A 26,621-nucleotide genomic window follows, 5' to 3' on the forward strand; every position below is an offset into this window, starting at 1 on the left:
TACAGTACCAGTCAAACGTTTGGACACACCTACTCATTCAAGGGTTTATCTTTATTTTTTAAAACTATTTTCTACATTGTAGAATTAACGGTGATGACATAAAAACTATGAAATAACACATATGGAGTCATGTAGAAACCAAAAAAGTGTTAAACAAATCTAAATATATTTTATATTTGAGATTCTTCAAAGTAGCCACCCTTTGCCTTGATGACAGCTTTGCACATTCTTGGCACTCTCTCAACCAGCTTAATGAGGTAGTTACCTGGAATGCATTTCAATTAACAGGTGTGCCTGGTTAAGGGTACATTTTGGGAATTTCTTTCCTTCTTAATGCATTTGAGCCCATCAGTTGTGTTGTTACAAGGTAGAGGTGGTATACAGAAGATAGCCCTATTTAGTAATGATCAAGTCCATATTATGGCAAGAACAGCTCAAATAAGCAAAGAGAAAACGACAGTCCATCATTACTTTAAGACATGAAGATCAGTCAATCTGGAGAAAAAAAACAAGAAGGAGAGTGATGGAGTGCTGCATCAGATGACCTTGCCTCTACAATCACCCAACCTCAACCCAATTGAGATGGTTTGGGATAAGTTGGACCGCAGAGTGAAAGAAAAGCAGCCAACAAGTGCTCAGCATATGTGGGAACTCCTTCAAGACTGTTGGAAAAGCATTCCTGATGAAGCTGATTGAGAGAATGCCAAGAGTGTGCAAAGTTCCGGGATTCTTCCGATGGCATTGAGGAGAACACCACATCAGTCACTGGCTTTATCAATAAGTACACCGAGGACGTCATCCCCACAGTGACTGTACGTACATACCCCAACCAGAAGCCATGGATTACAGGCAACATTCGCACTGTGCTAAAGGGTAGAGCTGCCGCTTTCAAGCTGCTATGCCCTGCGATGAACCATCAAACAGGCAAAGCATCAATATAGGGCTAAGATTGAATCATACTACACCGGCTCCGACGCTCGTCTTATGTGGCAGGGCTTGCGAACCATTACAGAATACAAAGGGATGTATAGCCGTGAGCTGCCCAGTGAAACGAGCCTACCAGACGAGCTAAATCACTTCTATGCTCGCTTCGAGGCAAGCAACACTGAGGCATGCATGAGAGCGTCAGCTGTTCCAGACGAATGTGTGATCACGCTCTCCGTAGCCGACGTGAGTAAAACCTTTAAACAGGTCAACATTCACAAGGCTACGGGGCCAGACGGATTACCACTTGTGCTCTGGGCATGTGCTGACCAACTGGCAGGTGTCTTCCCTGACATTTTCAACATGTCCCTGATTGAGTCTGTAATACCAACATGTTTCAAGCAGACCACCATAGTCCCTGTGCCCAAGAACACAAAGACAACCTGCCTAAATGACTACAGACCTGTAGCACTCAAATCCATAGCCATGAAGTGCTTTGAAAGGCTGGCAATGGCTCACATCAACATCATTATCCCAGAAACCCTAGACCCACTCCAATTTGCATATCGCCCAAACAGATCCACAGATGATGCCATCTCTATGGCACTCCACTCTGCCCTTTCCGACCTGGACAAAAGGAACACTTATGTGAGAATGCTATTCATTGACTACAGCTCAGCGTTCAACACCATAGTACCCTCAAAGCTCATCACTAAGCTAAGGATCCTGGGACTAAACACCTCCCTCTGCAACTGTATCCTGGACCTCCGGATGGGCCGCCCCCAGGTGGTGAGGTTAGATAACAACACATCTGCTACGCTGATCCTCAACACTGGAACCCCCCAAGGGTGAGTGCTCAGTCCCCTCCTGTACTCCCTGTTCACCCACGACTGCATGGCCAGGCACGACTCCAACACCATCATTTAGTTTGCAGACAACACAACAGTGGTAAGCCTGATCACCGACAACGACAAGACAGCCTATAGGGAGGAGGTCAGAGACCTGGCCGGATGGTGCCAGAATAACAGCCCATCCCTCAATGTAACCAAGACTAAGGAAATGATTGTGGACTACAGGAAAAAAAGGACCGAGCACACCCCCATTCTCATCGACGGGGCTGTAGTGGAGCAGGTTGAGAGCTTCAAGGTCCTTGGTGTCCACATCACCAACAAACTAGATGGTCCAAACACACCAAGACAGTGAAGAGGGCACAACAAAGCCTATTCCCCCTCAGGAAACTAAAAAGATTTGGCATGGGTCCTGAGATCCTCAAAGGGTTCTACAGCTGCAACATCGAGAGCATCCTGACTAGTTGCATCACTGCCTGGTACGGCAATTGCTCGGCCTCCAACCGCAAGGCATTACAGAGGGTAGTGCGTACGGCCCAGCACATCACTAGGGCTAAGCTGCCTGCCATCCAGGACCTCTACACCAGGCGGTGTCAGAGGAAGGCCCTAAAAATTGTCAAAGACCCCAGCCACCCCAGTCATAGACAGTTCTCTCTACTACCGCATGGCAAGCGGTACCGGAGTGCCAAGTCTAGGAAAAAAAGGCTTCTCAACAGTTACCACCAAGCCATAAGACTCCTGAACAGGTAATTAAATGGCTACCTGGACTATTTGCATTGTGTGCCCACCCCCCAACCCCTCTTTTATACTGCTGCTACTCTCTGTTTATCATACATGCATAGTCACTTTAACTTTACATTCATGTACATATGTACATGCTACCTCAATTGGCCCCACCAACCAGTGCTCCCACACATTGGCTAACCGGACTATCTGCATTGTGTCCCGCCACCCGCCAACCCCTCTTTACGCTACTGCTACTCTCTGTTCATCATATATGCATAGTGACTTTAATCATATTTACATGTACATACTTCCTCAATCAGCCTGACTAACCGGTGTCTGTATGTAGCCTTGCCACTTTTATAGCCTCGCTACAGTTTTTCACTGTCTTTCTACTGTTATTTTTATTTATTTACTTACATATTGTTCACCTAATACCTTTTTTGTACCATTGGTTAGAGCCTTTCACTGTAATACCTGTTGTATTCGGCGCACGTGACAAATAAACTTTGATTTGAAGTTGTCATGAAAGCAAAATGTGGCTACTTTATAGAATCTGAAATATATTTGGATTTTGTTTAAAACTTTTTGGGTTACAACATGATTCCATATGTTATTTCATAGTTTTGATGTCTTCACTGTTATTCTACAATGTAGAAAATAGTCAAAATAAAGAAAAACCCTTGAATGAGTTTGTGTGTCCAAACTTTTGACTGGTAGCTCTCTGTTCACAACGTTCACATCAGCAAACTTCTATAAACGCAACATGTAAAGTGTTGGACCCATGTTTCATAAGCTGAAATAAAATACATTTCACAGAAAAAGATGAAGACATGTTTCCTGATGTGAACATTGTGAACAGAGTGCCCCCATGGTAGTGGTGGGGTTATGGTATGGGAAGGCATAAGCTACTGACAACGAACACAATTGCAATTTTATTGATGCCAATTTGAAGCAACAGAGATACTGTGACGAGATCCTGAGGCGCCATTGTCGTGCCATTCATCCGCCGCCATCACCTCATGTTTCAGCATTATAATGCACAGCCCCATGTCACAAGGATCTGTACACAATTCCTGGAAGCTGAAAATGTTCCAGTTCTTCCATGGCCTGTATAATCACCAGACATGTCACCCATTGAGCATGTTTGGGATGCTCTGGATCGACGTGTACAAAAGCATGTTCCAGTTCCTGCCAATATCCAGCAACTTTACACAGCCATTGAAGAGTGGGACAACATTCCACAGGCCACAACCAACAGCCTGATTAACTCTATGTGAAGGAGATGTGTTGCGCTGCATGAGGAAAATGGTGGTCACACCAGATACTGACTGGTTGTCTAATCTACGCCCCTACCTTTTTTTTTAGGGTATCTGTGACCTATAGATGCATATCTGTATTCCCAGTCATGTGAAATCCATAGATTAGGACCTAATGAATGTATTTCAATTTCCTTTGAACTGTAACTCTGTCATTCATTTTCACGTTTTGACAAATAGATCTTATTCGTGCATCTAACTGACTGATCTCTCCTTGAATGATAACAAATACTTTATTGAAGAATCCCTATTGTTGACCAATCACCAACGAAGGGGCGTAGACTTCGGCTCGAACATCGCTTGCCTCCAGAAAAATGTTCCTGTTTCCGAACAGCAGGGAAAGAACTCACCGAAGTCCAAAACATCGTTATAATATATGCACAAACTCTACGAACTGTTTCGGCTGGGAAACATGCGGACGACTTCAAGCGTCGGGGGCACAATGCTGTTTTCCTCGAAGAGGGCGAAGAAGGTGTTTAGCTCGCTCGGGAGCGAGGCGCTGGCTTTCCCGTTGTAATCCGTATGGAGTCCCTGCCTCATAGCCTACGTCTTGTATCTGAGCCTTTGAATTGCGACTCCACCTTGTCCCTGTATTGTCGTTTTTCCTCTTTGATTGCTGGAGGTCGCAACTGGTATGTTTGTAGGCTACACATCCATTTCCCAGTCTCCTTGCCATGATTAAATGCAGTGGTTCACGCTTTCAGTTTTGCACGAATGCTGCCATCTATCCAGGTCATACATAAAGTCGCTTGAAATGTGCCTTTCGTCTAATTAGGCAAGGAGTTCAAGGATGGCTTTGTTTTGCAATCCAAACTACTCTGCGCACGAAGCACTGATGTAGCCTTTATCAGAGGGTCTGAACTCCCGGTGTTCCTGACAAGTAAATAAAGCGCAACTCTCTTAAAATGGATTTGCTGCGGAGAGCAGGGAGAGCCTGCATTTGCGTGCGCATTAGTTGTGACGTCGGGCAAACGAATCACAAGACTGGAGGACCAGTATTGAGCTGTGTTTCGGGTGTATTTGTGTGTGACTGTGGAAACATGTCGGCAAGGATGGTGCACACCGGAGGACCCGTGTCAATGAAATCCACCAAAACTTAAAGAACCAGTGCAAATTGTGCAATTTCACCCTATAAAGAATTGGACAAACGCCGGCGTCCAGTTTTACGATTGTATTATCGGTCTACTGACTCGTGCGTTTTATTCAGTGGCAGAATTATCCAAAACGAATGTTGGAAGAATAGTCTCCAAAAGTAGACACGGGACGTCGAAAGTGGAGAGAAGGTCTCGGCAGGTAGAGACGGCCGCTCGCTCTTGGAATGTTATCCGTACTCTCCTATGGCAGACTGGTTGCGAGGGCTGTCCTTGGTGGACTCTCTCAAACTGATGGTCGGGACTACAGTCTGGTTACCGCTAGCTGCGGATTTGGGAAAGACTTTCGTAAGGGGATCTTGAAGAAAGGGATGTGTTACGGGGATGACGCTTGTTTCATTGCCCGGCATAGGTCCGCTGATGTCTTGGGTAAGTATTTTAATATTCCGTTGATCTGTTTGGTGAAGACACCGTTGAAGTAGCCAAGCATTCGTGGATGTTAACAAAAGACACACTTAAATATGCTACGTTTTTGGGGGGATAATAGCATTTTTCAGATTTGACCTTCATGTAGCCTAGCACATGTCACCCACAGTCATGTCACGAAAACAAAAGGGGGTATTCCCTACCCTTTTCCGGACTGAACCTCTGTCTTAAGTTGGCCCCGTTTTACAATACTTCTACGGTACAGCTGTGGTTTGTAGGACTATGCGCGACCGAGAAACATTGCGGCGCCTGGACTTGCCAAACATGTATACTTTGTTGAAGAAATTTTTTTTATACTTTGTTGAGTAATTGTAACGACCTTTCACCTAGAAGTCTGGAAAAGCCCCCCCAGTGCTACTAGTGGCGATAATGTGAACATGTAGGCTACATAAAGTAATACTATGTATACACCATCTATTTTATCAGCGTGACAAAATGTGGATGTTGAATTTAGAAATAGTGTAACATTTGCTACTAATTGTTCGGATATTCGATGCACATAACAATTGGATCGTTGCGCAAGCGTTACACTAAAGATATTATTATGCTAATATGACAATTTCAGGAGAAGTGAATATCTTAATATTCATTAGCTATCAGTTGTTGTGGATTTTACAAGTATTTCACGAACGTTTAGGGGGAACTGTCCCGTGCTTTTTAAAGGTCAGAACGGTTGAGCATGGAGGCAGCCATGTTGCCAGGACAATTTCACGTTTTGTGCTCCATTCACAACCAAGTGGGAAGTTGGTAATTACCGGATGGAGGCATTCACGTGCTTTGAACTCGTTGAGAACGCCGATTGGCTAATGGCCAACAAGCTGTGTCAACCATAAACTAAAAGTACAGCTATCATGCTCCCTCTGGGCACAGACGTTAATTCAACGTTGGTTCAACGTAATTTGATTTAAATGACGCGGAAACAACGTTGTTTCAACCAGTGTGTGGCAAGTGGTTTTGGAAACAAATTATAGTGTTCAAAAACCACATTAATATAGATATTTATAAATAATGTTTTGTTGCATTTAACTGCCGAAAAGGTTGTTATCAAGGTCATTAGTAGGTGAGATCAGCATGTGGAAGGAGTCACAGCTCAGGGATGATAGTTTCCCACTAGTAATTACCAGTTGTAGGGGCATTCAAGTGGATTTTTTTCCAGTCGTACATGGGTAAATACCACCTTCCCATTTGGTTATGAACACAGCTTCATAGATGCATGGGGAAGTGCATTTGTCCTTACATCAACCACCATGCATTGTCATTTTACCAATTCATTCATTGGAACAAAAGTGTCTATTTGAAACCCATTGAAATTACTCTATTAAATCACGAGAATGCAATGCATTTGCACAATAGTAAGAATGGACAAATATCAACCAACACTTAATTTGAGAAGATTAGGCATATGCTTCTCGGTGTTGAGCCTTTTGTTACTTGCAGAAAAACACATGCCACGTGGTTGAGCTGGGGGGGATGAACAACTAACTGGCAGTTTTATGGATAACATTTATATCTCTAACACTCTTATTGTACATCATTGAATAGAGTTTGGGTTAGGCTAATTCGTCTTAGCTTGGTTTAAAGATGCACAAATCACTATGCCATTTCCTGGTTGCTAAAATTCTAGTAGTTCGCCTAGTTTCAGTTTGTGACAAAACATGTATAGTTTAGAGAATCATTGTACCATGAAAAATCGCTGTGAAATATATATTTCACAAAACCAAACATTCTGTATTTTCAGCTGTTTATAGCCTTTGTACAAAACTGAAAATAGAAAAAAACTAAAAGATAGAACAGATCTACCGCTTCTTAGACTTGCTTTCAATGAGAATGACAAATATATAACTCACATTTCTATGTGAATTGTCGGGTCAACCAAAAAGTTACATATTGCCGCTTTAAGTTGCCCTGTTTTGATAAGATGTAGGCCTAACCAATGTTTTCTCCCAAAAAATCCGTTACTGAGCAAATTCCAGGTCTGCTAAACGCGAACTTGAATGTTGTGAAAATCCTGTGCAACTTACGACGTGTGTTTCCTGTGAACACTGAGGCTGTTCCTGCTTTAATTTACTGTTTTAAGTGGCCAAGTAGGCTACTGTGGCTATTTGATCATAATGTAGGCCTACCATAGTGGCCAAAAATAAAAACAATAGCCAAAATGCATCGCTTAACATGGAAATAGCTGTTCTATCATTCAGCATATAGTAGCAGCCAATGTGTGGTGTTCAATGTAGGCCTACATTCCATGAGACCAGAACTACACGGCAGGACCTGGTCAATGACCTGAAGAGAGCTGGGACCACAGTCTCAAAGAAAACCATTAGTAACATACTACGCCGTAATGGATTAAAATCCTGCAGCGCACGCAAGGTCCCCCTGCTCAAGCCAGCGCATGTCCAGGCCCGTCTGAAGTTTGCCAATGACCATCTGGATGATCCAGAGGAGGAATGGGAGAAGGTCATGTGGTCTGATGAGACAAAAATAGAGCTTTTTGGTCTAAACTCCACTTGCCGTGTTTGGAGGAAGAAGAAGGATGATACAACCCCAAGAACACCATCCCAACCGTGAAGCATGGAGGTGGAAACATCATTCTTTGGGGATGCTTTTCTGCAAAGGGGACAGGACGACTGCACCGTATTGAGGGGAGAATGGATGGGGCCATGTATCGTGAGATCTTGGCCAACAACCTCCTTCCCTCAGTAAGAGCATTGAAGATGGGTCGTGGCTGCGTCTCCCAGCATGACAACGACCCGAAACACACAGCCAGGGCAACTAAGGAGTGACACCGTAAGAAGCATCTCAAGGTCCTGGAGTGGCCTAGCCAGTCTCCAGACCTGAACCCAATAGAAAATAGTTTCTGTACCAAATATTAAGTTCTGCTTTTCTGATGTATCAAATACTTATGTCATGCAATAAAATGCTAATTAATTACTTAAATCATACAATGTGATTTTCTGGATCACATTTTTTAGATTCTGTCTCTCACAGTTAGTGTACCTATGGTAAAAAATTACAGACCTCTACATGCTTTGTAAATAGGAAAACTTTCAAAATCGTCAGTGTATGAAATACTTGTTCTCCCCACTGTAATTGTGGTATTTATTTATTTTTTTCGCGCCAGGGGAGTTCGCTCAGTAATGTCATTGGTTGATCGAGCCTGCTGTCTGATCAAAAACTGAATGGTGCCATCATTTGTAGGGAATTATTGTGGCCTTTGTGTTTCGTCGATTGCACAATCACATTTAGTATAGAATATATATAGTTGTCCTTGTTCAATAGAGCCAATGGACTTGACTCAATGATATTCCTACAGTGCGTTCTGCAATGTATTCAGATCCCTTGACTTTACAGCCTTATATAAAATATTTTCTCCTCAATCTACACACAATACCCCATAATGGCAAAGCCATAACAGGATTGTGGAAATTTTTGCAAATGTATTATTTACATAAGTATTCAGACCCTTTGCTATGAGACTCAATTGAGCTTAGGTGCATCCTGTTTCCATTGATCATCTTTGAGATGTTTCTACAACTTGATTAGAGTCCATCTGTGGTAAATTGATTGGACATGATATGGAAAGGCGCACACACACCTGTCTATACAAGGTCCCGCAGTTGACAGTGCATGTCAGAGAAAAAACCAAGCCATGAGGTCGAAGGAATTGTCCGTAGAGCTCAGAGAAAGGATTGTGTCGAGGCACAGATCTGGGGAAAGGTACCAAAAGATGTCTGCAGCATTGAAGGTGGTCTCCATCATTCTTCAATGGAAGAAGTTTAGAACCACCAAGACTCTTCCTAGAGCTGGCTGCCCGGCTAAACTGAGCAATTTGGGGAGAAGGACCGTGGTCAGGGAGGTGACCAATAAACCGAGGATCACTCTGACAGAGCTCCAGAGTTCCTCTGTGGAGACTGGAGAATCTTCCAGGACAACAATCTCTGCAGCACTCCACCAATCAGGCCTTTATGGTAGAGTGGCCAGACGGAAGCCACTCCTCAGTAAAAGACACATGACAACCCGCTTGGAGTTTTCCAAAAGGTACTTAAAGGACTCGCAGACCATGAGAAACAAGATTCTCTTGAATGATGAAACCAAGATTGAATTCTTTGGCCTGAATGCAAAGCACCACTTCTGGAGGAAACTTTTCACCATCCCTATGGTGGTCCCTGCTAGGGCTGTGGTGGTCATGAGATTATGACAGCCGGTGATTGTCATTCAAATAACTACTGGTTTATCTGTAATTTACCATTAATTAACAAACACTTTAAGCATCGCCGGCTTCCATGCATAGCCTACAAGACACTGATGAGGACCTTTGGAACATCTACATTTAAAAATAGTCTAATACATCCATTTTAATATAGTCTACACCATCACAATAAATCCATTTATTTTAGGCAGGTTTCCGAAGACCAGGAGAGCATATTCTGAGTCGTCCTTATGTTAGGGTCTAATCTGGCTATGCCATATCGCTGTGGGCTACACTAGTTCATTTAGCAGTTAAAATTTGCATATAATTCTTGTGGCATTATTTTAAATGATTGTATACTAAAAACAATACGATAGATCATAGCTGAATAAAATGGAAAGAATATTTTTCCCAAAACAATTTGAGTGCGCACATATTCTGTGATGAGCGGTTAATTAAGGAAGAAATAGGTCCTCCTATATGTTTGGTTTAGAGTTATTTGTGCAACTTCAGTTGTGATATAGCCTAAGTTTGTATGTTTGGATTTCTAATGCATTCTAAAGCTGCATAATGATTTGAAAAAGTCTAATGAAAGGGAAACGCTCTGCTGTTACTTTCGCAGGCTGCAAACACTTCATCAGTCTCTCATTCACAATTTGACAAACACTTGATATGCCGCCACAGTATTCTCAGTTTAAACTGGTCTTTACATATAGCCTACTAATATACAGTACCAGTCAAAAGTTTGGACACCTACTCATTCCAGGGGTTTTCTTTTCTTTTTACTATTTTCTACATTGTCAAATAATAGCTTAGTAGCCACCCTTTGCCTTGATGACAGCGTTGCACACTCTTGGCATTCTCTCAACCAGCTTCATGAGGTAGTCACCTGGAATGCATTTCAATTAACAGGTGTGCCTTGTCAAAAGTTAATTTGTGGAATTTTAGCCAATCACCTGTTGTGACAAGGTCCGGGTCGTATACAGAAGATAGCCCTATGGACCAAGTCCATATTACGACAAGAACTGCTCAAATAAGCAAAGAGAAACAACAGTCCATCATTACTTTAAGACATGAAGGTCAGTCAATACAGAAAATTAAGAACTTTGAAAGTTTCTTCGAGTGCAGTTGCAAAAACCATCAAGCACTATGATGAAACTGGCTCTCATGAGGACCTCAACAGGAAAGGATGACCCAGAGTTACCTCTGCCGCAGAGGATAAGTCCATTAGAGTTACCAGCCTCAGAAATTGTGGCTCAAATAAATGCTTCACAGAGTTCAAGTAACAGACACATCGCAACATTAACTGTTCATAGGAGACTGCGTAAATCAGGCCTTCATGGTCAAATTGCTGCAAAGAAACCACTACTAAAGGAGACCAATAATAAGAAGAGACTTGCTTGTGCCAAGAAACACGAGATATGGACATTAGACTGGTGGAAATCTGTCATTTTGGTTTGATGAGTCCAAATTTATGGTTCCAACCACCTGGTCTTTGTGAGACGGAGAGTGGGTGAACGGATTATCTCGGCATGTGTGGTTCCCACCGTGAAGCATGGAGATGTAGGGGTGCTTTGCTTGTGACACTCTCAGTGATTTTATGTAGAAATCAAGGCACACTTAACCAGGAATGCTACCACAGCATTCTGCAGCGATACGCCACCCCATCTGGTGTGTGCTATCTTTTTTTTTTCAACGGGTTAATAACCCAAAACACACCTCCAGGCTGTGTAAGGGCTATTTGACCAAGAAGGAGAGTGGTGGCCTCCACAATCACCTGACCTCAACCCAATGGAGATGGTTGAGTTGGACCACAGTATGAAGTGCTCAGCATATGTGGGAACTCCTTCAAGACTGTTGAAAAAGCATTCCTCATGAAGCTGAGGGGAATGCGAAGAGTGTGCAAAGCTTTAAATGCAAAGGGTGGCTACTTTGATGAATCTGAAATATATTTTGATTTGTGTAGCACTTGTGGTTACTACATGATTCCATGTGTTTTATTTAATAGATTGGATGTTTTCACCATTTACACACAATACCCCATAATGACATTTACACCCAATACCAAATAATGACGCTGCACATCTATTTTCAAGTCTCTCCAGAGATGTTCGATCGGGTTCAAGTCCGAGCTCTGGCTGGGCCACTCAAGGACATTCCGAGAGACTTGTCCCGAAGCCACTCCTGCGTTGTCTCGGCTGTGTGCTTAGGGTTCTTGTCCTGTTGGAAGGTGAACCTTCACCCCAGTCTGAGGTCCTGAGCGCTCTGGAGCAGGTTTTCTGTACTTTGCTTCTTTATCTTTACCTGGATCCTGATTCGACTCCTAGTCCCTACCTCTGAAAAACATCTCCACAGCATGACGCTGCAACCACGAGCTTCACTGTAGGGATGGTGCCAGGTTTCCTCCAGATGTAACACTTAGCATTCAGGCCAAAGAGTTCAATCTTGGTTTCATCAGACCATCATGGTCTGAGATTTCTCGGTTTGGCTGGGCGGCCAGCTCTAGGAAGTCTTGAAGGTTCCAAACGTATTCCATTTTAAGAATGGAGGCCACTGTGTTCTTGGACCTTCAATGCTGCAGAAATGTTTTGGTACCCTTCTCCAGTTCTATGCCTCAACAATCCTGTCTTGGAGCTCTACGGACAATTCCTTTGACCTCGTGGCTTGGTTTCTGCTCTGACATGCACTGTCAACTGTGGGACCTTATATACAGATGTGTGTGCCTTTCGAAATCATGTCCAATCAATTTAATTTATCACAGGTGGACTCCAATCAAGCTGTAGAAACATGTCAAGAATGATCAAAGGGTCTGAATACTTATGTAAATAAGGTATTTCAGTTTATTAATGATGTTTTGCTAAAATTTCTAATCCTGTTTTAGTTTTGTCATTATGGGGTATTGTGTGTAGATTTATGGGGATTTTTTTTATTTAAACCATTTTAGAATAAGGCTGTAACGTAACTGTGGAAAAAGTCAAGGGGTCTGAATACTTTCCCAGATGCACCGTATGGAAAGTTGAGAAATACATATAGTAGGCCTAGCCTATAGAAAGCTCAAGCGATCCTATTTTCATCAACTGTTTTCTCATGCAAGCAATTGCATATCCTATAGAAATGTTGTGCCACAGGATCACTTATTTTATTTCATGCATCAACCAGCGATGAGGAACTGGCTCTCGCTGCGCAATAGATTATCCTATTCCGCTCAAACTCTGAATGCCAGAACTCTCATGAATTGTTTGCGTTGATTTTCGATTTGATTGTCATTAATTTCAGAGTGATTAGAGGGACAATAGAGCGCAGAGCACTGGCCATGACCAACAGGCTGTTAGCAAGTTTGGTATTCTACTGAGGACCATCAGAAGCATCAGAGCACAGTTTTGGAGAAGCTTAGTTACCGTGACTCAATGGTCACATGGAATTTGACTGTGGTCATGACTCCTGACTGCAGGTGCAGCGGTACTACGGTCACCGTAACAGCCCTAGTCACTGCAGACCCCATGGATCGTGCGTGAGAGAGACTATCAAAGTTTCAACGCACATATGGATAGAGGGGTGCTGAAAAGGAAGGCAAATGACAAACAAGTTGTTTTGCTGTGGGAAGTTGGCTAGCAATATAAGCTGTCTTTTAACACAAGGTGGTGTTGTTCAGTGTAAGTTCGTGATTGATTTAGCTATAATGAGGCTTGCTAGTACCGCTACAACCCTAGATGAGCTAGCTAGCTTTGTTTACTATACCCTTTACTGTTTACTATACTGTACTATAGCCCAACATTATAGCTAACGTTAGCTAGCTTGCCTCAGTGCATTTCACTAGGAGCAAAACTAAAGAAATGCTTTGACGAAGAGTAAATGCATGACTTTGGCTTTCTCATATTAGTCGTAGAGTAACTACCGCTGTTTTGTAGCTAGCTAGCGTGTGTCTGGAGGTGTGTAATATTAAGCATCATGCTGCTACAGTAGGAATACAAATGCTACACAATGATTGCCCATGAACTAATAACGTTTTTTGTCATTCTCTAACAGACGATACTGCTTTGTGCCCTACAGATTAGTTTTGAGTTTGTTCTACTTGGCGAGAAGCTAGGCAGAGGACACCGAATCCCCTTGCCTGCGTGTGTTGTTCGGGCCATATGAACAAATTATCCCTCACACGATGGACAGTACGTTGGATACTGTTAGGCTCTAATTTTTCAGAGTAAATAACTCAGACTCTAGGAAAGCTTAACCAAGTTGAATTCTTCCCAAAGGGTCGTTACAGCTGCAATTCGGACAAGAACATGTTCTTATCATCACTAGTGTATATACAGTTGAAGTCGGAAGTTTACATATACTTAGGTTGGAGTCATCATTTTGGCAAGTCGGTTAGGACATCTACTTTGTGCATGACACAAGTAATTTTTTCAACAATTGTTTACAGATAGATTATTTCACTTATAATTCACTGTATCACAATTCCAGTGGGTCAGAAGTTTATATACACTAAGTTGACTGTGCCTTTAAACAGCTTGGAAAATTCCAGAAAATGATGTCATGGCTTTAGACGCTTCTAATAAGCTAATTGACATAATTTGAGTCAATTGGAGGTGTACCTGTGGATGTATTTCAAGGCCTACCTTCAACCTCAGTGCCTCTTTGCTTGACATCATGGGGAAATCAAAAGAAATCAGCCAAGAACTCAGAAAAACAATTGTAGAACTCCACAAGTCTGGCTCATCCTTAGGAGCAATTTCCAAACGCCTGAAGGTACCATGTTCATCTTTCCAAACAATAGTACGCAAGTATAAACACCATGGGATCATGCAGTCGTACTTTGGTGCGAAACGTGCAAATCAATCCCAGAACAACAGCAAAGGACCTTGTGAAGATGCTGGAGGAAACCAGTACAAAGTATCTATATCCACAGTAAAACGAGTCATATATCGACATATCCTGAAAGGCCGCTAAGCAAGGAAGAAGCCACTGCTCCAAAACCGCCATGAAAAAGCCAGACTACGGTTTGCAACTGCACATGGGGACAAAGATCGTACTTTTTGGATAAATTAAACAAAAATGGAACTGTTTGGTCATAATGAACATCGTTATGTTTGGAGGAAAAAGGGGGAGTCGAAGAACACCATCCCAACCGTGAAGCACAGGGGTGGCAGCATCATGTTGTGGGGGTGCTTTTCTGCAGGAGGGACTGGTGCACTTCACAGAATAAGATGGCATCATGAGGAGGAAAATGATGTGGATATATTGAAGCAACATCTCAAGACATCAGTCAGGAAGTTAAAGCTTGGTCGCAAATGGGTCTTCCAAATGGACAATGACCCCAAGCATACTTCCAAAGTATGGCAAGGTGGCATAACGACAACAAAGTCAAGGTACTGGTGGCCATCACAAAGCCCTGACCTCAATCCTATAGACATTTTGTGGGCAGAACTGAAAAAGCCTGTGCGAGCAAGGAGGCCTTACAAACCTGACTTACACCAGCTCTGTCAGGAGGAATGGGCCAAAATTCACCCAACATATTGTGGGAAGCTTGTGGAAGGCTACCTGAAACATGTGACCCAAGTTAAACAATTTAAAGGCAATGCTACCAAATACTAATTGAGTGTATGTAAACTTCTGACCCACTGGGAATGTGACGAAATAAATAAAAGCTGAAATAAATCATTCTCTCCTATTATTCTGACATTTCACAATCTTAATAAAGTGGTGATCCTCAAATTTATTAGAAATACAGTGTAGACATTGTTAATGTTGTAAAATGACTATTGTAGCTGGAAACCGACGACTCACGAGTCCTCAACTGTCAGTTTCATTAAATGGTACCCACGGCAGAGGAAGATTGGGAAAAAGTGTTATGGACAGGCAAATATAAGTTTGAGGTGTTCGGATCCTAAAGAAGAACATTCGTGAGACGCAGAAAAAATTAAGAATCTGGAGGAGTGCTTGATGCCATCTGTCAAGCATGGTGGAGGCAATGTGATGGTCTGGGGTTGCTTTGATGGTGGTAAAGTGGGAGCTTTGTACAGGGTCAAATTGATCTTGACGAAGGAAGGCTATCCCTCCATTTTGAAATGCCAATAGCCTGTGGACGCCTCTTAATTGGAGCCAATTTCCTCCTACAACAGGACAGTGACCCAAAGCACAGCTCCAAACTATGCAATAACTATTTCGGGAAGATGCAGTCAGCTGGTATTCTGTCTATAATGGAGTGGCCAGCACAGTCACCGGATCTCAACCCTATTGAGCTGTTGTGGGAGCAGCTTGACCGTATGGTACTTAAGAAGTGCCCATCAAGCCAATCCAACTTGTGGGAGGTGCTTCAGGAAGCATGGGGTGAAATGTCTTCAGATTACCTCAACAAATTGACAACTAGAATGCCAAAGGTTTGCAAGGCTGTAATTGCTGCAAATGGAGGATTCTTTGATGATAGCAAAGTTTGAAGGACACTATTTTAAATTTAAAAGAACATTATTTATAACCTTGTCAACGTCTTGACTATATTTCCTATTCATTTTTCACGGAAAACAAGGACATTTCTAAGTGACCCCAAACTTTTGAACGGTAGTGTATATGTCATACATTACTGTTCCTTCATACTGCTGTGTAAACTCACCTCGGTTTCCGGAGCAAATAAAATGTCTTGAATACAAGCCATGTCTACTTATTTGCTACATTGACTGACCAATCGGTTTTATTTTAAACATATTTTGTTTTAGCAATAAGATTGTATCTAGTTACTTCCAAATACATTTAACGAATATCACAATGAATTGATCCAGAAGTTGAAGTCACCACTTTATTGGTTTCTGATTCAGCTGGAATCATTTAGTCACTTGTCAGTACACTTGTAAAACATATTGTAAAAACATTTGATTAAACTCCATATGTAAAAGATCGAACAATATCTATACTACAATGCAGTTGTGATCATATTAAACATTCTATATTATACTACAACATCAATCAAACTGTTCCAGGCAGGGTCCTGAATGTTCTTCTGCTGGTGAACTCTGTCTTGTGTTGGGCAATGGCAGCTGGTCTGGCAGAAATTCATGAGCTCCATGATTCATGAGCTCCATGACACTTTGGCTCTTGCCAGCCTCGCGCAGTTTCCCCCCCCCCCTCTTCCGCGTCAGATGATCTTTAGCTTGTTCCCAGCTGAAAGCTTTCATCCAATGGTTCTACAGGATCAGTACTACTAAAGCTGGTGTCAGCAGCAGGATTAGTCTGCAGGACAATATTTTACTACTGTCCCTATCAATACACACTCAAACAAGGTACTATATCCCACCCATCCCCCTCGTGTCAATAGATCATGCGTACTAACTAGAGGTCGACCGATTTAATCAGAATGGCTGATTTAATTGGGGCCGATTTCAAGTTTTCATAACAATCGGAAATCTGTATTTTTGGGCGCTATTTTTTTTTAACACCTTTTATTTCATCTTTATTTAACCAGGCAAGTCAGTTAAGAACACATTCTTATTTTCAATGACGGCTTAGGAACTGTGGGTTAACTGCCTCGTTCAGGGGCAGAAAGACAGACTTTCCCCTTGTCAGCTCGGGGATCTAATCTTGCAACCTTACAGTTAACTAGTCCAACGCAATAACGACCTGCCTTCTCCATACTATAATATATTCCCTGTGAATCTGGTGATGTTCAGAGAAATTATACTGAACAAAAATATAAATGCAACATGCAACAATTTCATTGATTTTACGGAGTTACAGTTCATATGAGGAAATCAGTCAGTTAATCCATGGATTTCACATGACTGGGAATACAGATATGCATTTGTTGGTCATGGATACCTCTGTAATTTATGCCTGCCCGTATCATAACCTCACCACCACAATGGGGGCACTCTGTTCACAACCTTGACTTCAGCAAACCGCTCGCCCACACAACGCCATACATGTGGTCTGCGGTTTTGAGGCCGGTTGGACGTACTGCCAAATTCTTTAAAACAACGTTGGAGGTGGATTATGGTAAAGAAATTAACATTCAATTCTCTGGCAACAGCTCTGGTGGACATTCCTGCAGTCATGACAATGGCACACTCCCTCAACTTGAGATCTGTGGCGTTGTGTGTGTGAGACAAAACTGCACATTTTAGTGGCCTTCTATTGTCCCCGTCACAAGGTGCACCTGTGTAATGATCATGCTGTTTAATCTGTTTAATATCCCACACCTGTCCGGTGGATGAATTATCTTGGCTAATGAGAAATGCTCACTAACAGATATAAACACATTTGTGCACAAATTGAGAAAAATAAGCTTTGTGTATGACATTTCTGTCATCTTTTATTTCAGCTCATGAAACATGGGACCAACACTTTACATGTCGCATGTATCTTTTTTTCAGTATATGAAAGTGTGTTTTAGGCACCAACAAACAGCGTTGCATAGCTAGCAGAGGGGGCTCTCCTTGTATGGGCCCTCACGGTGGAATCTTGAATTTATGTGTGTCTGTTTGTATGGAGTAGTTGGCTAGATGTCCTTTTTTTCCCTGGAAACCTGTCCTCTGGTACTGGGCTCTCTGTGAAGGAGCGAGCGGGAGGTAGGGAGGGGGAAGCTTATCGAAGTATGCAGTGTGTGTTCATGGCTTCTCTCTTCTTCTCTGCCCTCACCCTCCTTTTACCTAAGGTCTTCCACCCTGCAGCACTGCAAAGAAAGTGAATCTTTGTGAAATATTATTCTCACCTTCTCTCTCCTCTGACTGAGTCAGCTCCACAAAGACTGAAGGTTTTGTTATTGAGCAGCAGACCAAGCCCATCTGAGGGAGAACAGGGCCCAGTAGAACTGGTCTTTTGGGGCTGTGCAGGGAGGAGTGACGACACTGCAGTGCGCACTGATGCCAGGCCCCTTCTGTCAGTCTGTGTGGCTCATTTGACCCAGTCTCCAGATTGATACTGATGTAACACCAGACCTGAGACCAGCCCAGTTCAAAGGTCAACAGTGTCCGTCATGCTGTCAAATCCCCAAATTACTCTTAAGCACTGAAGCTAAGTAGACCACAAGACGTATCACTATTAACCTACTCCATGGTGCTTATCAGACTGTCTCTCAGGCTCAGGGAGGGGCAGAGTAGGCTCCCAGGAAGAGGATGTGGTGTCCAGGGAGGCCCTTACCCTGGTAGCAGCACTGGCTGTAATGGGAAACCACATTGTGTGGTTAATCATATCGTGAGGCTCCAAGGTGTGTGGGCACCGGTCATACCTCCACCTTGTGGCCTACATTGAGAATGTTGTTGCAGCCCTGACTATTGCCTCATGGGCTACAACCAGTTTAAAAGGGAGAGTCTTAGGGATGTTATTTTCCGAGTCATTTTGTTTTAGTGTACTGTGTTCTAGAAATGCTTAACCGGCAGGTCACATGGCTGTAAATCAAGGCAGGGGCCCCTGAGTTTTCCTTTTAGGCCAATTTTAATCAAGTGGCTTAATTCTATTTATTTTTATATTGTCAGTCTCGTACCTTTTGGGCCGTCAGTAGTGATGGCTTGTTGCTATGTACCATTGCTTGGTGTTGTTTAAGGATCGGCTATTTCTCTTTTTTTGCTGTAGTTGAGGGTTGACACAGACTGTGCTGAGAGAGAGAACCCCTTTTGTGCAGGGTTTATGGAGTGGACAACGTTGGTATTATTACAGCTTTGATAGTAGAAAATGACTAGGGCAATACTGTTACTGTGGAATTGCATACAGCGTACTTTCTCTGTCCATCGCAGTTGTAATATACTGGGAAGCCAAAATGTTCCCAAACTGGAGATTTAAATGATGGAGAATCCTGCCGGTTTAGAGACCCCACCACTCGCCATTGTACAGAACTAGTTCCTGTCTGCTTGTGTCACAAAAGGACTGTTTGGAATGCACCAATTTAATTTATTTAGAATTTTGATTACAACATGCGCTTAGGCTCTAGTTTTTTCAGTTAAGATTTACTCCAGGCAGACAATCCAGTGTATAGCCTATAGGCCTAGTGTTTACATTTGTTTGTATTTTACCCCCTTTACACTTTTTGATCTTCACTCATCGCTGCAACTCCCCAACGGTGCTCGGGAGAGGCGAAGGTGGAGTCATGCATCCTCCGAAACGTGACCCGCCTAACCGCGCTCCTTAACACCCGCCGGCTTAACCGGGAAGCCAGCTGCACCAATGTGTCGGAGGAAACCCCGTTCAACTGGCAATGAGCCAGGTAAAGCTTGCCCATAACTATTCACTGTTCTGATACTTATACACCTATTTTTCTCTGTGTGTCTCAGGTGTGGCGGATGGTGTAGGTGGATGGAGGGACTACGGGGTGGACCCGTCCCAGTTCTCTGCCACCCTGATGAGGACATGTGAGCGACTGGTGAAGGAGGGCCGCTTCACCCCCAGCAGCCCTGTGGGCATCCTCACCTCTGGCTACTATGAGCTCCTACAAAACAAAGTACCCTTGCTTGGTGAGTACACATACTACATTCTCACTCACTCACTCACTCACAGTATAATGCATATGGGGGGGACAGGTGAGTAATACACACTAGAGGTCGAACAATCGGTAATCTGGAAATCCTTGTCTCATCGCGCACCAGCGACTCCTGTGGCGGGCCGGGCACAGTGCGCGCTAACCAAGGTTGCCAGGTGCACGGTGTTTCCTCCGACACATTGGTGCAGCTGGCTTCCGGGTTGGATGGCACTGTGTTAAGAAGCAGTGCGGCTTGGTTGGGTTGTGTATCGGAGGACGCATGACTTTCAACCTTCGTCTCTCCTGAGCCCGTACGGCAGTTGTAGCGATGAGACAAGATAGTAGCTACTAAACAATTGGATACCACGGAATTGGGGAGAAAAAGGGGTAAAAAAATTCAACCAAAAAAGAATAATAATAATTCAGTGTTTTAATTGACATTATTACAAATATATATAAAAATCGCCCGATTTATTAAAAAAAAAAAAAAAAATATTTATTTTTATTTTATTTTTGTCTTTTTTTTCCATTTTTTAAATGTAATTAAATTTATTTTTAATCGGTCGACATCTAATACACACACAGTGTAATGCATGTGGAGGGACAGGACAGGCCAGGTGAGTAACACACACTCCAACTAACACATGCCCGCTGAGCTACACTATCAATCCATCCAAAAATATCATTATAACAAAGCTTTCCTCCCTAATAATGTGGCCCTAATTAAAAAAACTCTCCGCTCCCCAAGTAAAATAGAGTAAAGTTAAAGGCACTGTTGTTTTTTTTTTTTTTTTTACTTCCCTGTGTTCTAATTCTAAAGGTGCTGGAGTTCATTCTTTGATTATGAACTGGACCTTGGAACTGAAATGGTGCCGTCCTTCAGTCTGCCACCACCCAGTTCCAAGGTCCCGTTCCACAGAGGTCATTGGAACAAACACTTAACCAAGTCTGTAGCCCCCCCCCCCCCCCCCCCCTCAGTTACCATTTCGGTCCATTTCAGAGCACCTAAAAGGTCAATGGAAGGAACAGTTACTGACGCTGCTCACGGGTCCACATGTTTTTTAATGGCACTGGTGTGTAAAAACTTGACAGACTGAGGCCACATTTTTCAACTGAGACCCGACACCACAGGCAAGGCTGCCTGCTCTGAGACACTACAGTCCACCAAGTTACACAATGTTTGCCTATGAAAAGTGACCTGCTTCTTATTTTAGGATAGTGTGATAGCAGCTAAAGCCAAGGTCTGTGCTTGACCGTCCCTTCTGAAGGACAGTGGTAGATAGAAGCTGCATAGTGGGGACAGGGGAAGGACATCTGTTTTTAGTCTGTGCCAGACTGACTGGTCCAGCATGTGATCTCACACACCCCTTCCCCGCTGTACTGGATAACCCCACCTTTTTTTTAACACAAGGAGAAATGGATATCAGGTGATGGCTAACCACCATATGTTGGTATATTCCCTCTCTTCTGCCCCTCTCCACTTCCCCAGGTAGCAGCACAGCATGTATTGTGGTCCTGGACCGAAGGAGCCACCAACTGCACACGTGTAATCTAGGGGACTCTGGTTTCCTGGTGGTGCGAGGGGGAGAGGTGGTGCACCGCTCCGATGAACAGCAGCACTACTTCAACACCCCTTTCCAGCTGTCCATCGCTCCCCCAGGGGCAGAGGGAGTGGTACTCAGTGACAGGTCAGTCTCCTCCACCTCCTTCTCTGACCCTCCACCTGGTCTCAAATTCCCATTCGTATTGAGAGAACTGGCTTTATGGCCCCGCCATAGACTTTAAAATGACTTAACACCAAATCAAAACTGTGTAGAATGTTATTCTGTTTCTTGACTGTGTCCAGCTTGCTAAAGCTAGACAGTCGGGAGAGTATTTGAAATTCCAACAACTATAGATAGTTTACTATTTTGGCCTAATGTTGATGGTGAGGAAACACGTTTTCAGTGCAGTACGCTGGACCTCGTGGAAGACCGATTCCGTAACCCCCTGGGGGAAAAATGAGTTTGACCATCCCTGCTTTAGATGATATACCTGGAGCAAATTACAGGTTGTCATTGGAAGTAAGGTTAAAATCGTATCTAGAATTTCCCTTCTCGTCAGTTCACAGAAGGATTTGAAAGGAACGGTGGCTAGATAACGAATAAGCTTTGTCCTCATTCTGGGACTGTATTATTGGCTCAATAACAGCCATGTGACGCTGTGCCCTTGTTTAGTTAGTTTAGGCCAAACAACAGCCCACCCTCCAATAGCCCTCAAGCCATTTTCAGCCTGGCCTGGAGACCACGTGAGCTCCTAGGTGCTGGCAGGGTATGTTTTCCTTCTCTCTTTTTTTATTGAGGGGCCATGTGACAGCAACCAACCCCTTACTTCAGCTGTTCTGCCAACAGTGTGTAGTACCTGGGCCCATGCCAAACGCACGTGCACACACACATACCAGTAGCAGACGGGGCGGACCCGCCAAACACCTTTCCGCGGGGCTTGTTCTTGTTCTCTGGAAAAATAGGGATTATTTTGAGCTCCTCCATGTGTTTCTACATTTAAATGAGACCTTTTATTGTTTTATATTGCAGTCCGCACTGCAAGATGTTCGGGCTCTCCTATAACGATCGAATTCACACGCAAACTTGCACAATGTTACTTTATGCTTCCATGCATACGTACTTCTCAGCAGACACACATGTTCACATTTGCTCTCTGTCTTTCTGGTATGGAAGGGGTTTAATAAGGGGCAATTCCACAGTTTCAAGGGCAGAGGGTTACGTCCGGCTCCCCTACCCTGTCTAGGAGCCAGAGATCATGCTGGGCCTGGCGGGTGGGTGGGTGGGGCTGGAGCAGGGCAGGCTGCACTGTGTGCCAGGAGGAATCTTTTGTCTTATTACCCAGCCATTATATCCTCTGAGGCACAGTCACCTTTTGACCAGATTCCTCCTGATCATGTTTGTGAGGATCATGTGTACTGTCTATCTGGTAGCAGCTCTCTGGTGCCCTCTGGCTGGCCCTGATTAATAGTGCTCTCCTGTGTTCTCCTCCCCAGCCCTGAGGCCGCTGATAGCGCCTCCTTCGATGTCCAGCTGGGTGACATCATCCTGACCGCCTCGGATGGCCTCTTCGACAACATGCCCGACTACATGATCCTGCAAGAGCTCAAAAAGCTCAAGGTAACCCGTCGCAGTGCCTCCTAGCTGCTTTCACACCTACCTAAATCTACACATTCACCTTAGTAAATACCTGCACACATTTCTTTGTCCTAATGCTAATGCTTGTATTTCTCAGAGCGCCAACTATGACAGCATCCAGCAGACGGCACAGAGCATTGCAAAGCAAGCACACGAACTGGCCTATGACCCCAACTACATGTCCCCTTTCGCTCAGTTTGCCTGTGACAATGGCCTGAATGTAAGAGGTACGTATCAGGTTCTTGGGAAGTCCTTTCCGTCCCTAATAACACCTCCAGCTCCAATGTATTTTTATGCACACCGTCAGCTTGCAGATTGGGTTATTCAAGGTTGACTTTGACCTCTGGAAAACCAATTGACACGTTCTCTTTTGTCTTGTGTCCTGCAGGGGGGAAGCCTGATGACATCACGGTGCTGCTGTCCATTGTGGCAGAATACACAGACTAAGTGTGTGTGATGCTTATTGGATCCGTTTACTTCCCGCCATTCAAGTCTTCCACCTGCCTCCTTCTCAAGTGCACTGGTTCCTGTCGGACAGACTGCAGCTCCCCCCCCCCCCCCCCCATATATCCCCTCACTGACCTTCCTATCTCACCGCCACAACATGGAACACAAACTCCTCACCACAGATTGTAGCTCGATCTGTATTCTTCCATTTTGTTTCGGTACTGTATTAGTGAGAGGAGGCAGGCAGCTAAGACTTTCTCGTGTTAATCGTGATGCACACGGTGTAGAACAGCACACTGCTTTCTTCCCATTCTCCCATATCTTATTTCAAAACATCACTTAATTGGGACTGAGACCGAAGTGCAGTCCTGAATGCAGGGGGGGGGGGGCCCGATACGGGGATAGAGTTGGGCTTGGTCACCCTGAAACAAGCAGTGGTATTATAAGTAAAGTAAGCCATGGTTTGTGGTTGTTAGGGAGATTTGAATGTCTGTGTTGTAAATGTCGTAGCTGCGTGATGATCTGTTCCAAGGCTTCTATGTGTGTGGCTGGATACTAAGACTGGGGAATTGAGCGGGACTGTGTTGTTGTGGGTTTTAAAGAGGGTTGTGACTTGTAATAAGAAAGGATGTAGATGCAGTAAGAGTTTGGTGTTGTTGTCTTGGACTTGTATGAAGGGGTAGCTGGCCAGTACCATTTACTAGTGCCTCTAGCAGGGATTTCTCCAGAGTGCCACCTATAGGCTAGTCTGAAATGTCACCACATTGAGGTTACTGAAAAGTTCTGCCAGTGCACACAGCCGCATGGATTTGTAAATATTGTTTGTTGTGAAACAAGGCAGTGTGTCTTCACTTTGACGCTGATAAGGATGCAAAGGATGATCATTTTGCTTTGTGACAGATGTGTACGAGCGAGCATTCACAATCTATAAAGGTAAATATTCTCAATCTCTCCCTTCCGTGGGCCGAAAGAACCACGACATTGACACGTTTGACCCGGTAGTAGTGTCAGAACTATGACAGCATGTCTGCGTGGCATGTCTTTGTCGGCATGTGTGCGTGCGTGCGTGTGCACTAAGTGGGTGTAGGTTCTTGTTTGAATGTCTTTGCTGTTGATACGTGTTAACTTGCAAAGCTAATGCTAGCATCTGGGAATGCTTTCAACCGTACCAATAGGGCAGGTATGAATTATATATATAAAAAAACAAAGATTTATTTTTATAACTTTAATGTTATTAGTTTGAGAGCCATGATGTGACGGTTGAAATGTGTCATCCAACATATGGATTCACCGTGTGATTCTTTTGTGACGCCTTATATAGCTCCATGGATGGCAAATATGAATCATACCATCTTACTACTCAGTAGGAATCATACCATCTTACTACTCAGTAGGAATCATATGTGGTCTGTGTGGTGGGTGTGTCATCTCAAAAAATATTTTTCTAGATTTGTTCTGTCTCCCAATAATGATTTACTTGCTGCTTTTATTTTGTCAGTTCAATGTGTTTGACTGTACATTATTTATGTGAATGGTGTGTGTGCGCCATTTTGTTATTTTTGATCATCCTGTACTGGTCTTGGCATGCTGTTGGTTTTTCTGCATAATAGCAGAATACACACACCTCTCTTCATTGTTAGCCAGTGTTTGCTCTGTTATGATTATGAAGCCAGTGCACCAAAGAGGAGTATTCACTATCTTTTCCCCATTGATTTCATCTGGGTTTGGAGTAAAACATGCACCAATACTGTAACATGCACCAATACTGTGGGGAATGATGCCCAGTTGTATTTTTGGTGCAAAACAGTCAGAAGACCACTAAGGTGTATTTTTATTTGTGCCTAAAATGCAATGTGACCAGAACAGGGGCTTGGTTGTATTGGCATCTCTAGTTCTATGTGACAGGTAGTCTGTGAGCAACAAACTACAATGCAGGCTTTTGAATCCTTAATGAAACCAAAGAAGGAGAGCCAAACTTCACAAGCATGACCAGGGTACATTTAAAAAAAAATCTAAAACCTGCAGTCAGGCTAACATGGCGTAATGGAGACCAATTAAGTTGTCACTATTTATCATCTTGCGTAGTTTTGCATAAAAATTATTTGAAAGAACATCAAGCAACCATACAGGCAAGATCAATGGGTACAATTAAATGTATGTTTGTGTACTAAATACTATTTCAATTTGGTTTAAGTACATTTTCTGTAGCCTTTGACTTCATTTCATGAATATCGTCTGTCCTATGCATTCTGTATTTGCATGACAAGCTGTCTTTGTCCCAGCTATTTGAACTACTGGAATTTGCTTACCTGCAAAGGTGCCACTGTCGCTCACAGCTTGCCTCGCCTCCAAATGTCTGATCAACTCCCCTTAAAGGTTGTCCTTCAAACACTTAAAACATGCACCGACGTTCATTGGTCATTCTCATATTTCCAGTTTGCTCTTTCTGCCAGTCTGGGGGTGCACTGTGTTTAATGAATAATTACCTGATCTGATTTTGAGAGAGTCAACGTCTATGGTTTAAGGAGACACTGTGTTGAAGCAGGAAGGGCGATGCAGGTTGAAGTGCTTTTTATTGATAATGGTGAGCACCGATTCCGCCTTAACAAATAGATGTATCTTGTATGTTGCTCAATGTCAATTAAGTCCCTCTAATTCTGTCCACGCTCTTGACAGTTTTTCAATGGTGCTTCTGCTCTCAAGACGAGGTCTGTGTGTTTTTCTCTAAGCAATGTTTGTGAGTATGAAAGCTACATGTGTGTGCGCAGTGTAATAATGCAGGACTAGGTTCTGTAAATGTGTTTTCAAAGTTGCAAAATATTTAAATAAAGAATATAGTATTTATACTAAGATGCATGCCTCTGAGTTTTTGTGACTATGCATTGATTAAAGGCTTTATCTGGAATTTCATCAAACCATCGCAAGACTGCATTTATCACATAATACCTCGTTTTTATACAGTATTGCTTTCCCCCTGTGT

The 26,621-nt window shown here is 43.3% G+C and overlaps 1 protein-coding gene across 1 annotated transcript; it reads left to right on the plus strand.

Annotated features, from left to right (window-relative positions):
• The first annotated feature begins 4,141 nt into the window (after positions 1-4,141).
• LOC109867898 (protein phosphatase PTC7 homolog) lies at positions 4,142-26,551 on the plus strand. The gene is made up of 6 exons (XM_020457210.2): positions 4,142-5,334; positions 19,831-20,010; positions 21,505-21,703; positions 23,053-23,176; positions 23,292-23,421; positions 23,583-26,551. The coding sequence occupies exons 1-6, from the start codon at positions 5,133-5,135 to the stop codon at positions 23,639-23,641; spliced, it is 894 nt and encodes a 297-aa protein (XP_020312799.1). The 5' UTR covers positions 4,142-5,132; the 3' UTR covers positions 23,642-26,551.
• The last annotated feature ends 70 nt before the right edge of the window (positions 26,552-26,621 follow it).

This window comes from Oncorhynchus kisutch, linkage group LG23, assembly GCF_002021735.2.
Source record: "Oncorhynchus kisutch isolate 150728-3 linkage group LG23, Okis_V2, whole genome shotgun sequence".
Classification (NCBI taxonomy): Eukaryota; Metazoa; Chordata; class Actinopteri; order Salmoniformes; family Salmonidae; genus Oncorhynchus; species Oncorhynchus kisutch.

Coding starts and splice junctions, on each gene's coding strand:
- LOC109867898 (XM_020457210.2), top strand. CDS start 5,133: ATGTTATCCGTACTCTCCTATGGCAGACTGGTTGCGAGGGCTGTCCTT. Junction 5,335..19,830: donor TAGGTCCGCTGATGTCTTGG/GTAAGTATTTTA, acceptor TGTGTGTCTCAG/GTGTGGCGGATGGTGTAGGT. Junction 23,177..23,291: donor AAGAGCTCAAAAAGCTCAAG/GTAACCCGTCGC, acceptor TGTATTTCTCAG/AGCGCCAACTATGACAGCAT.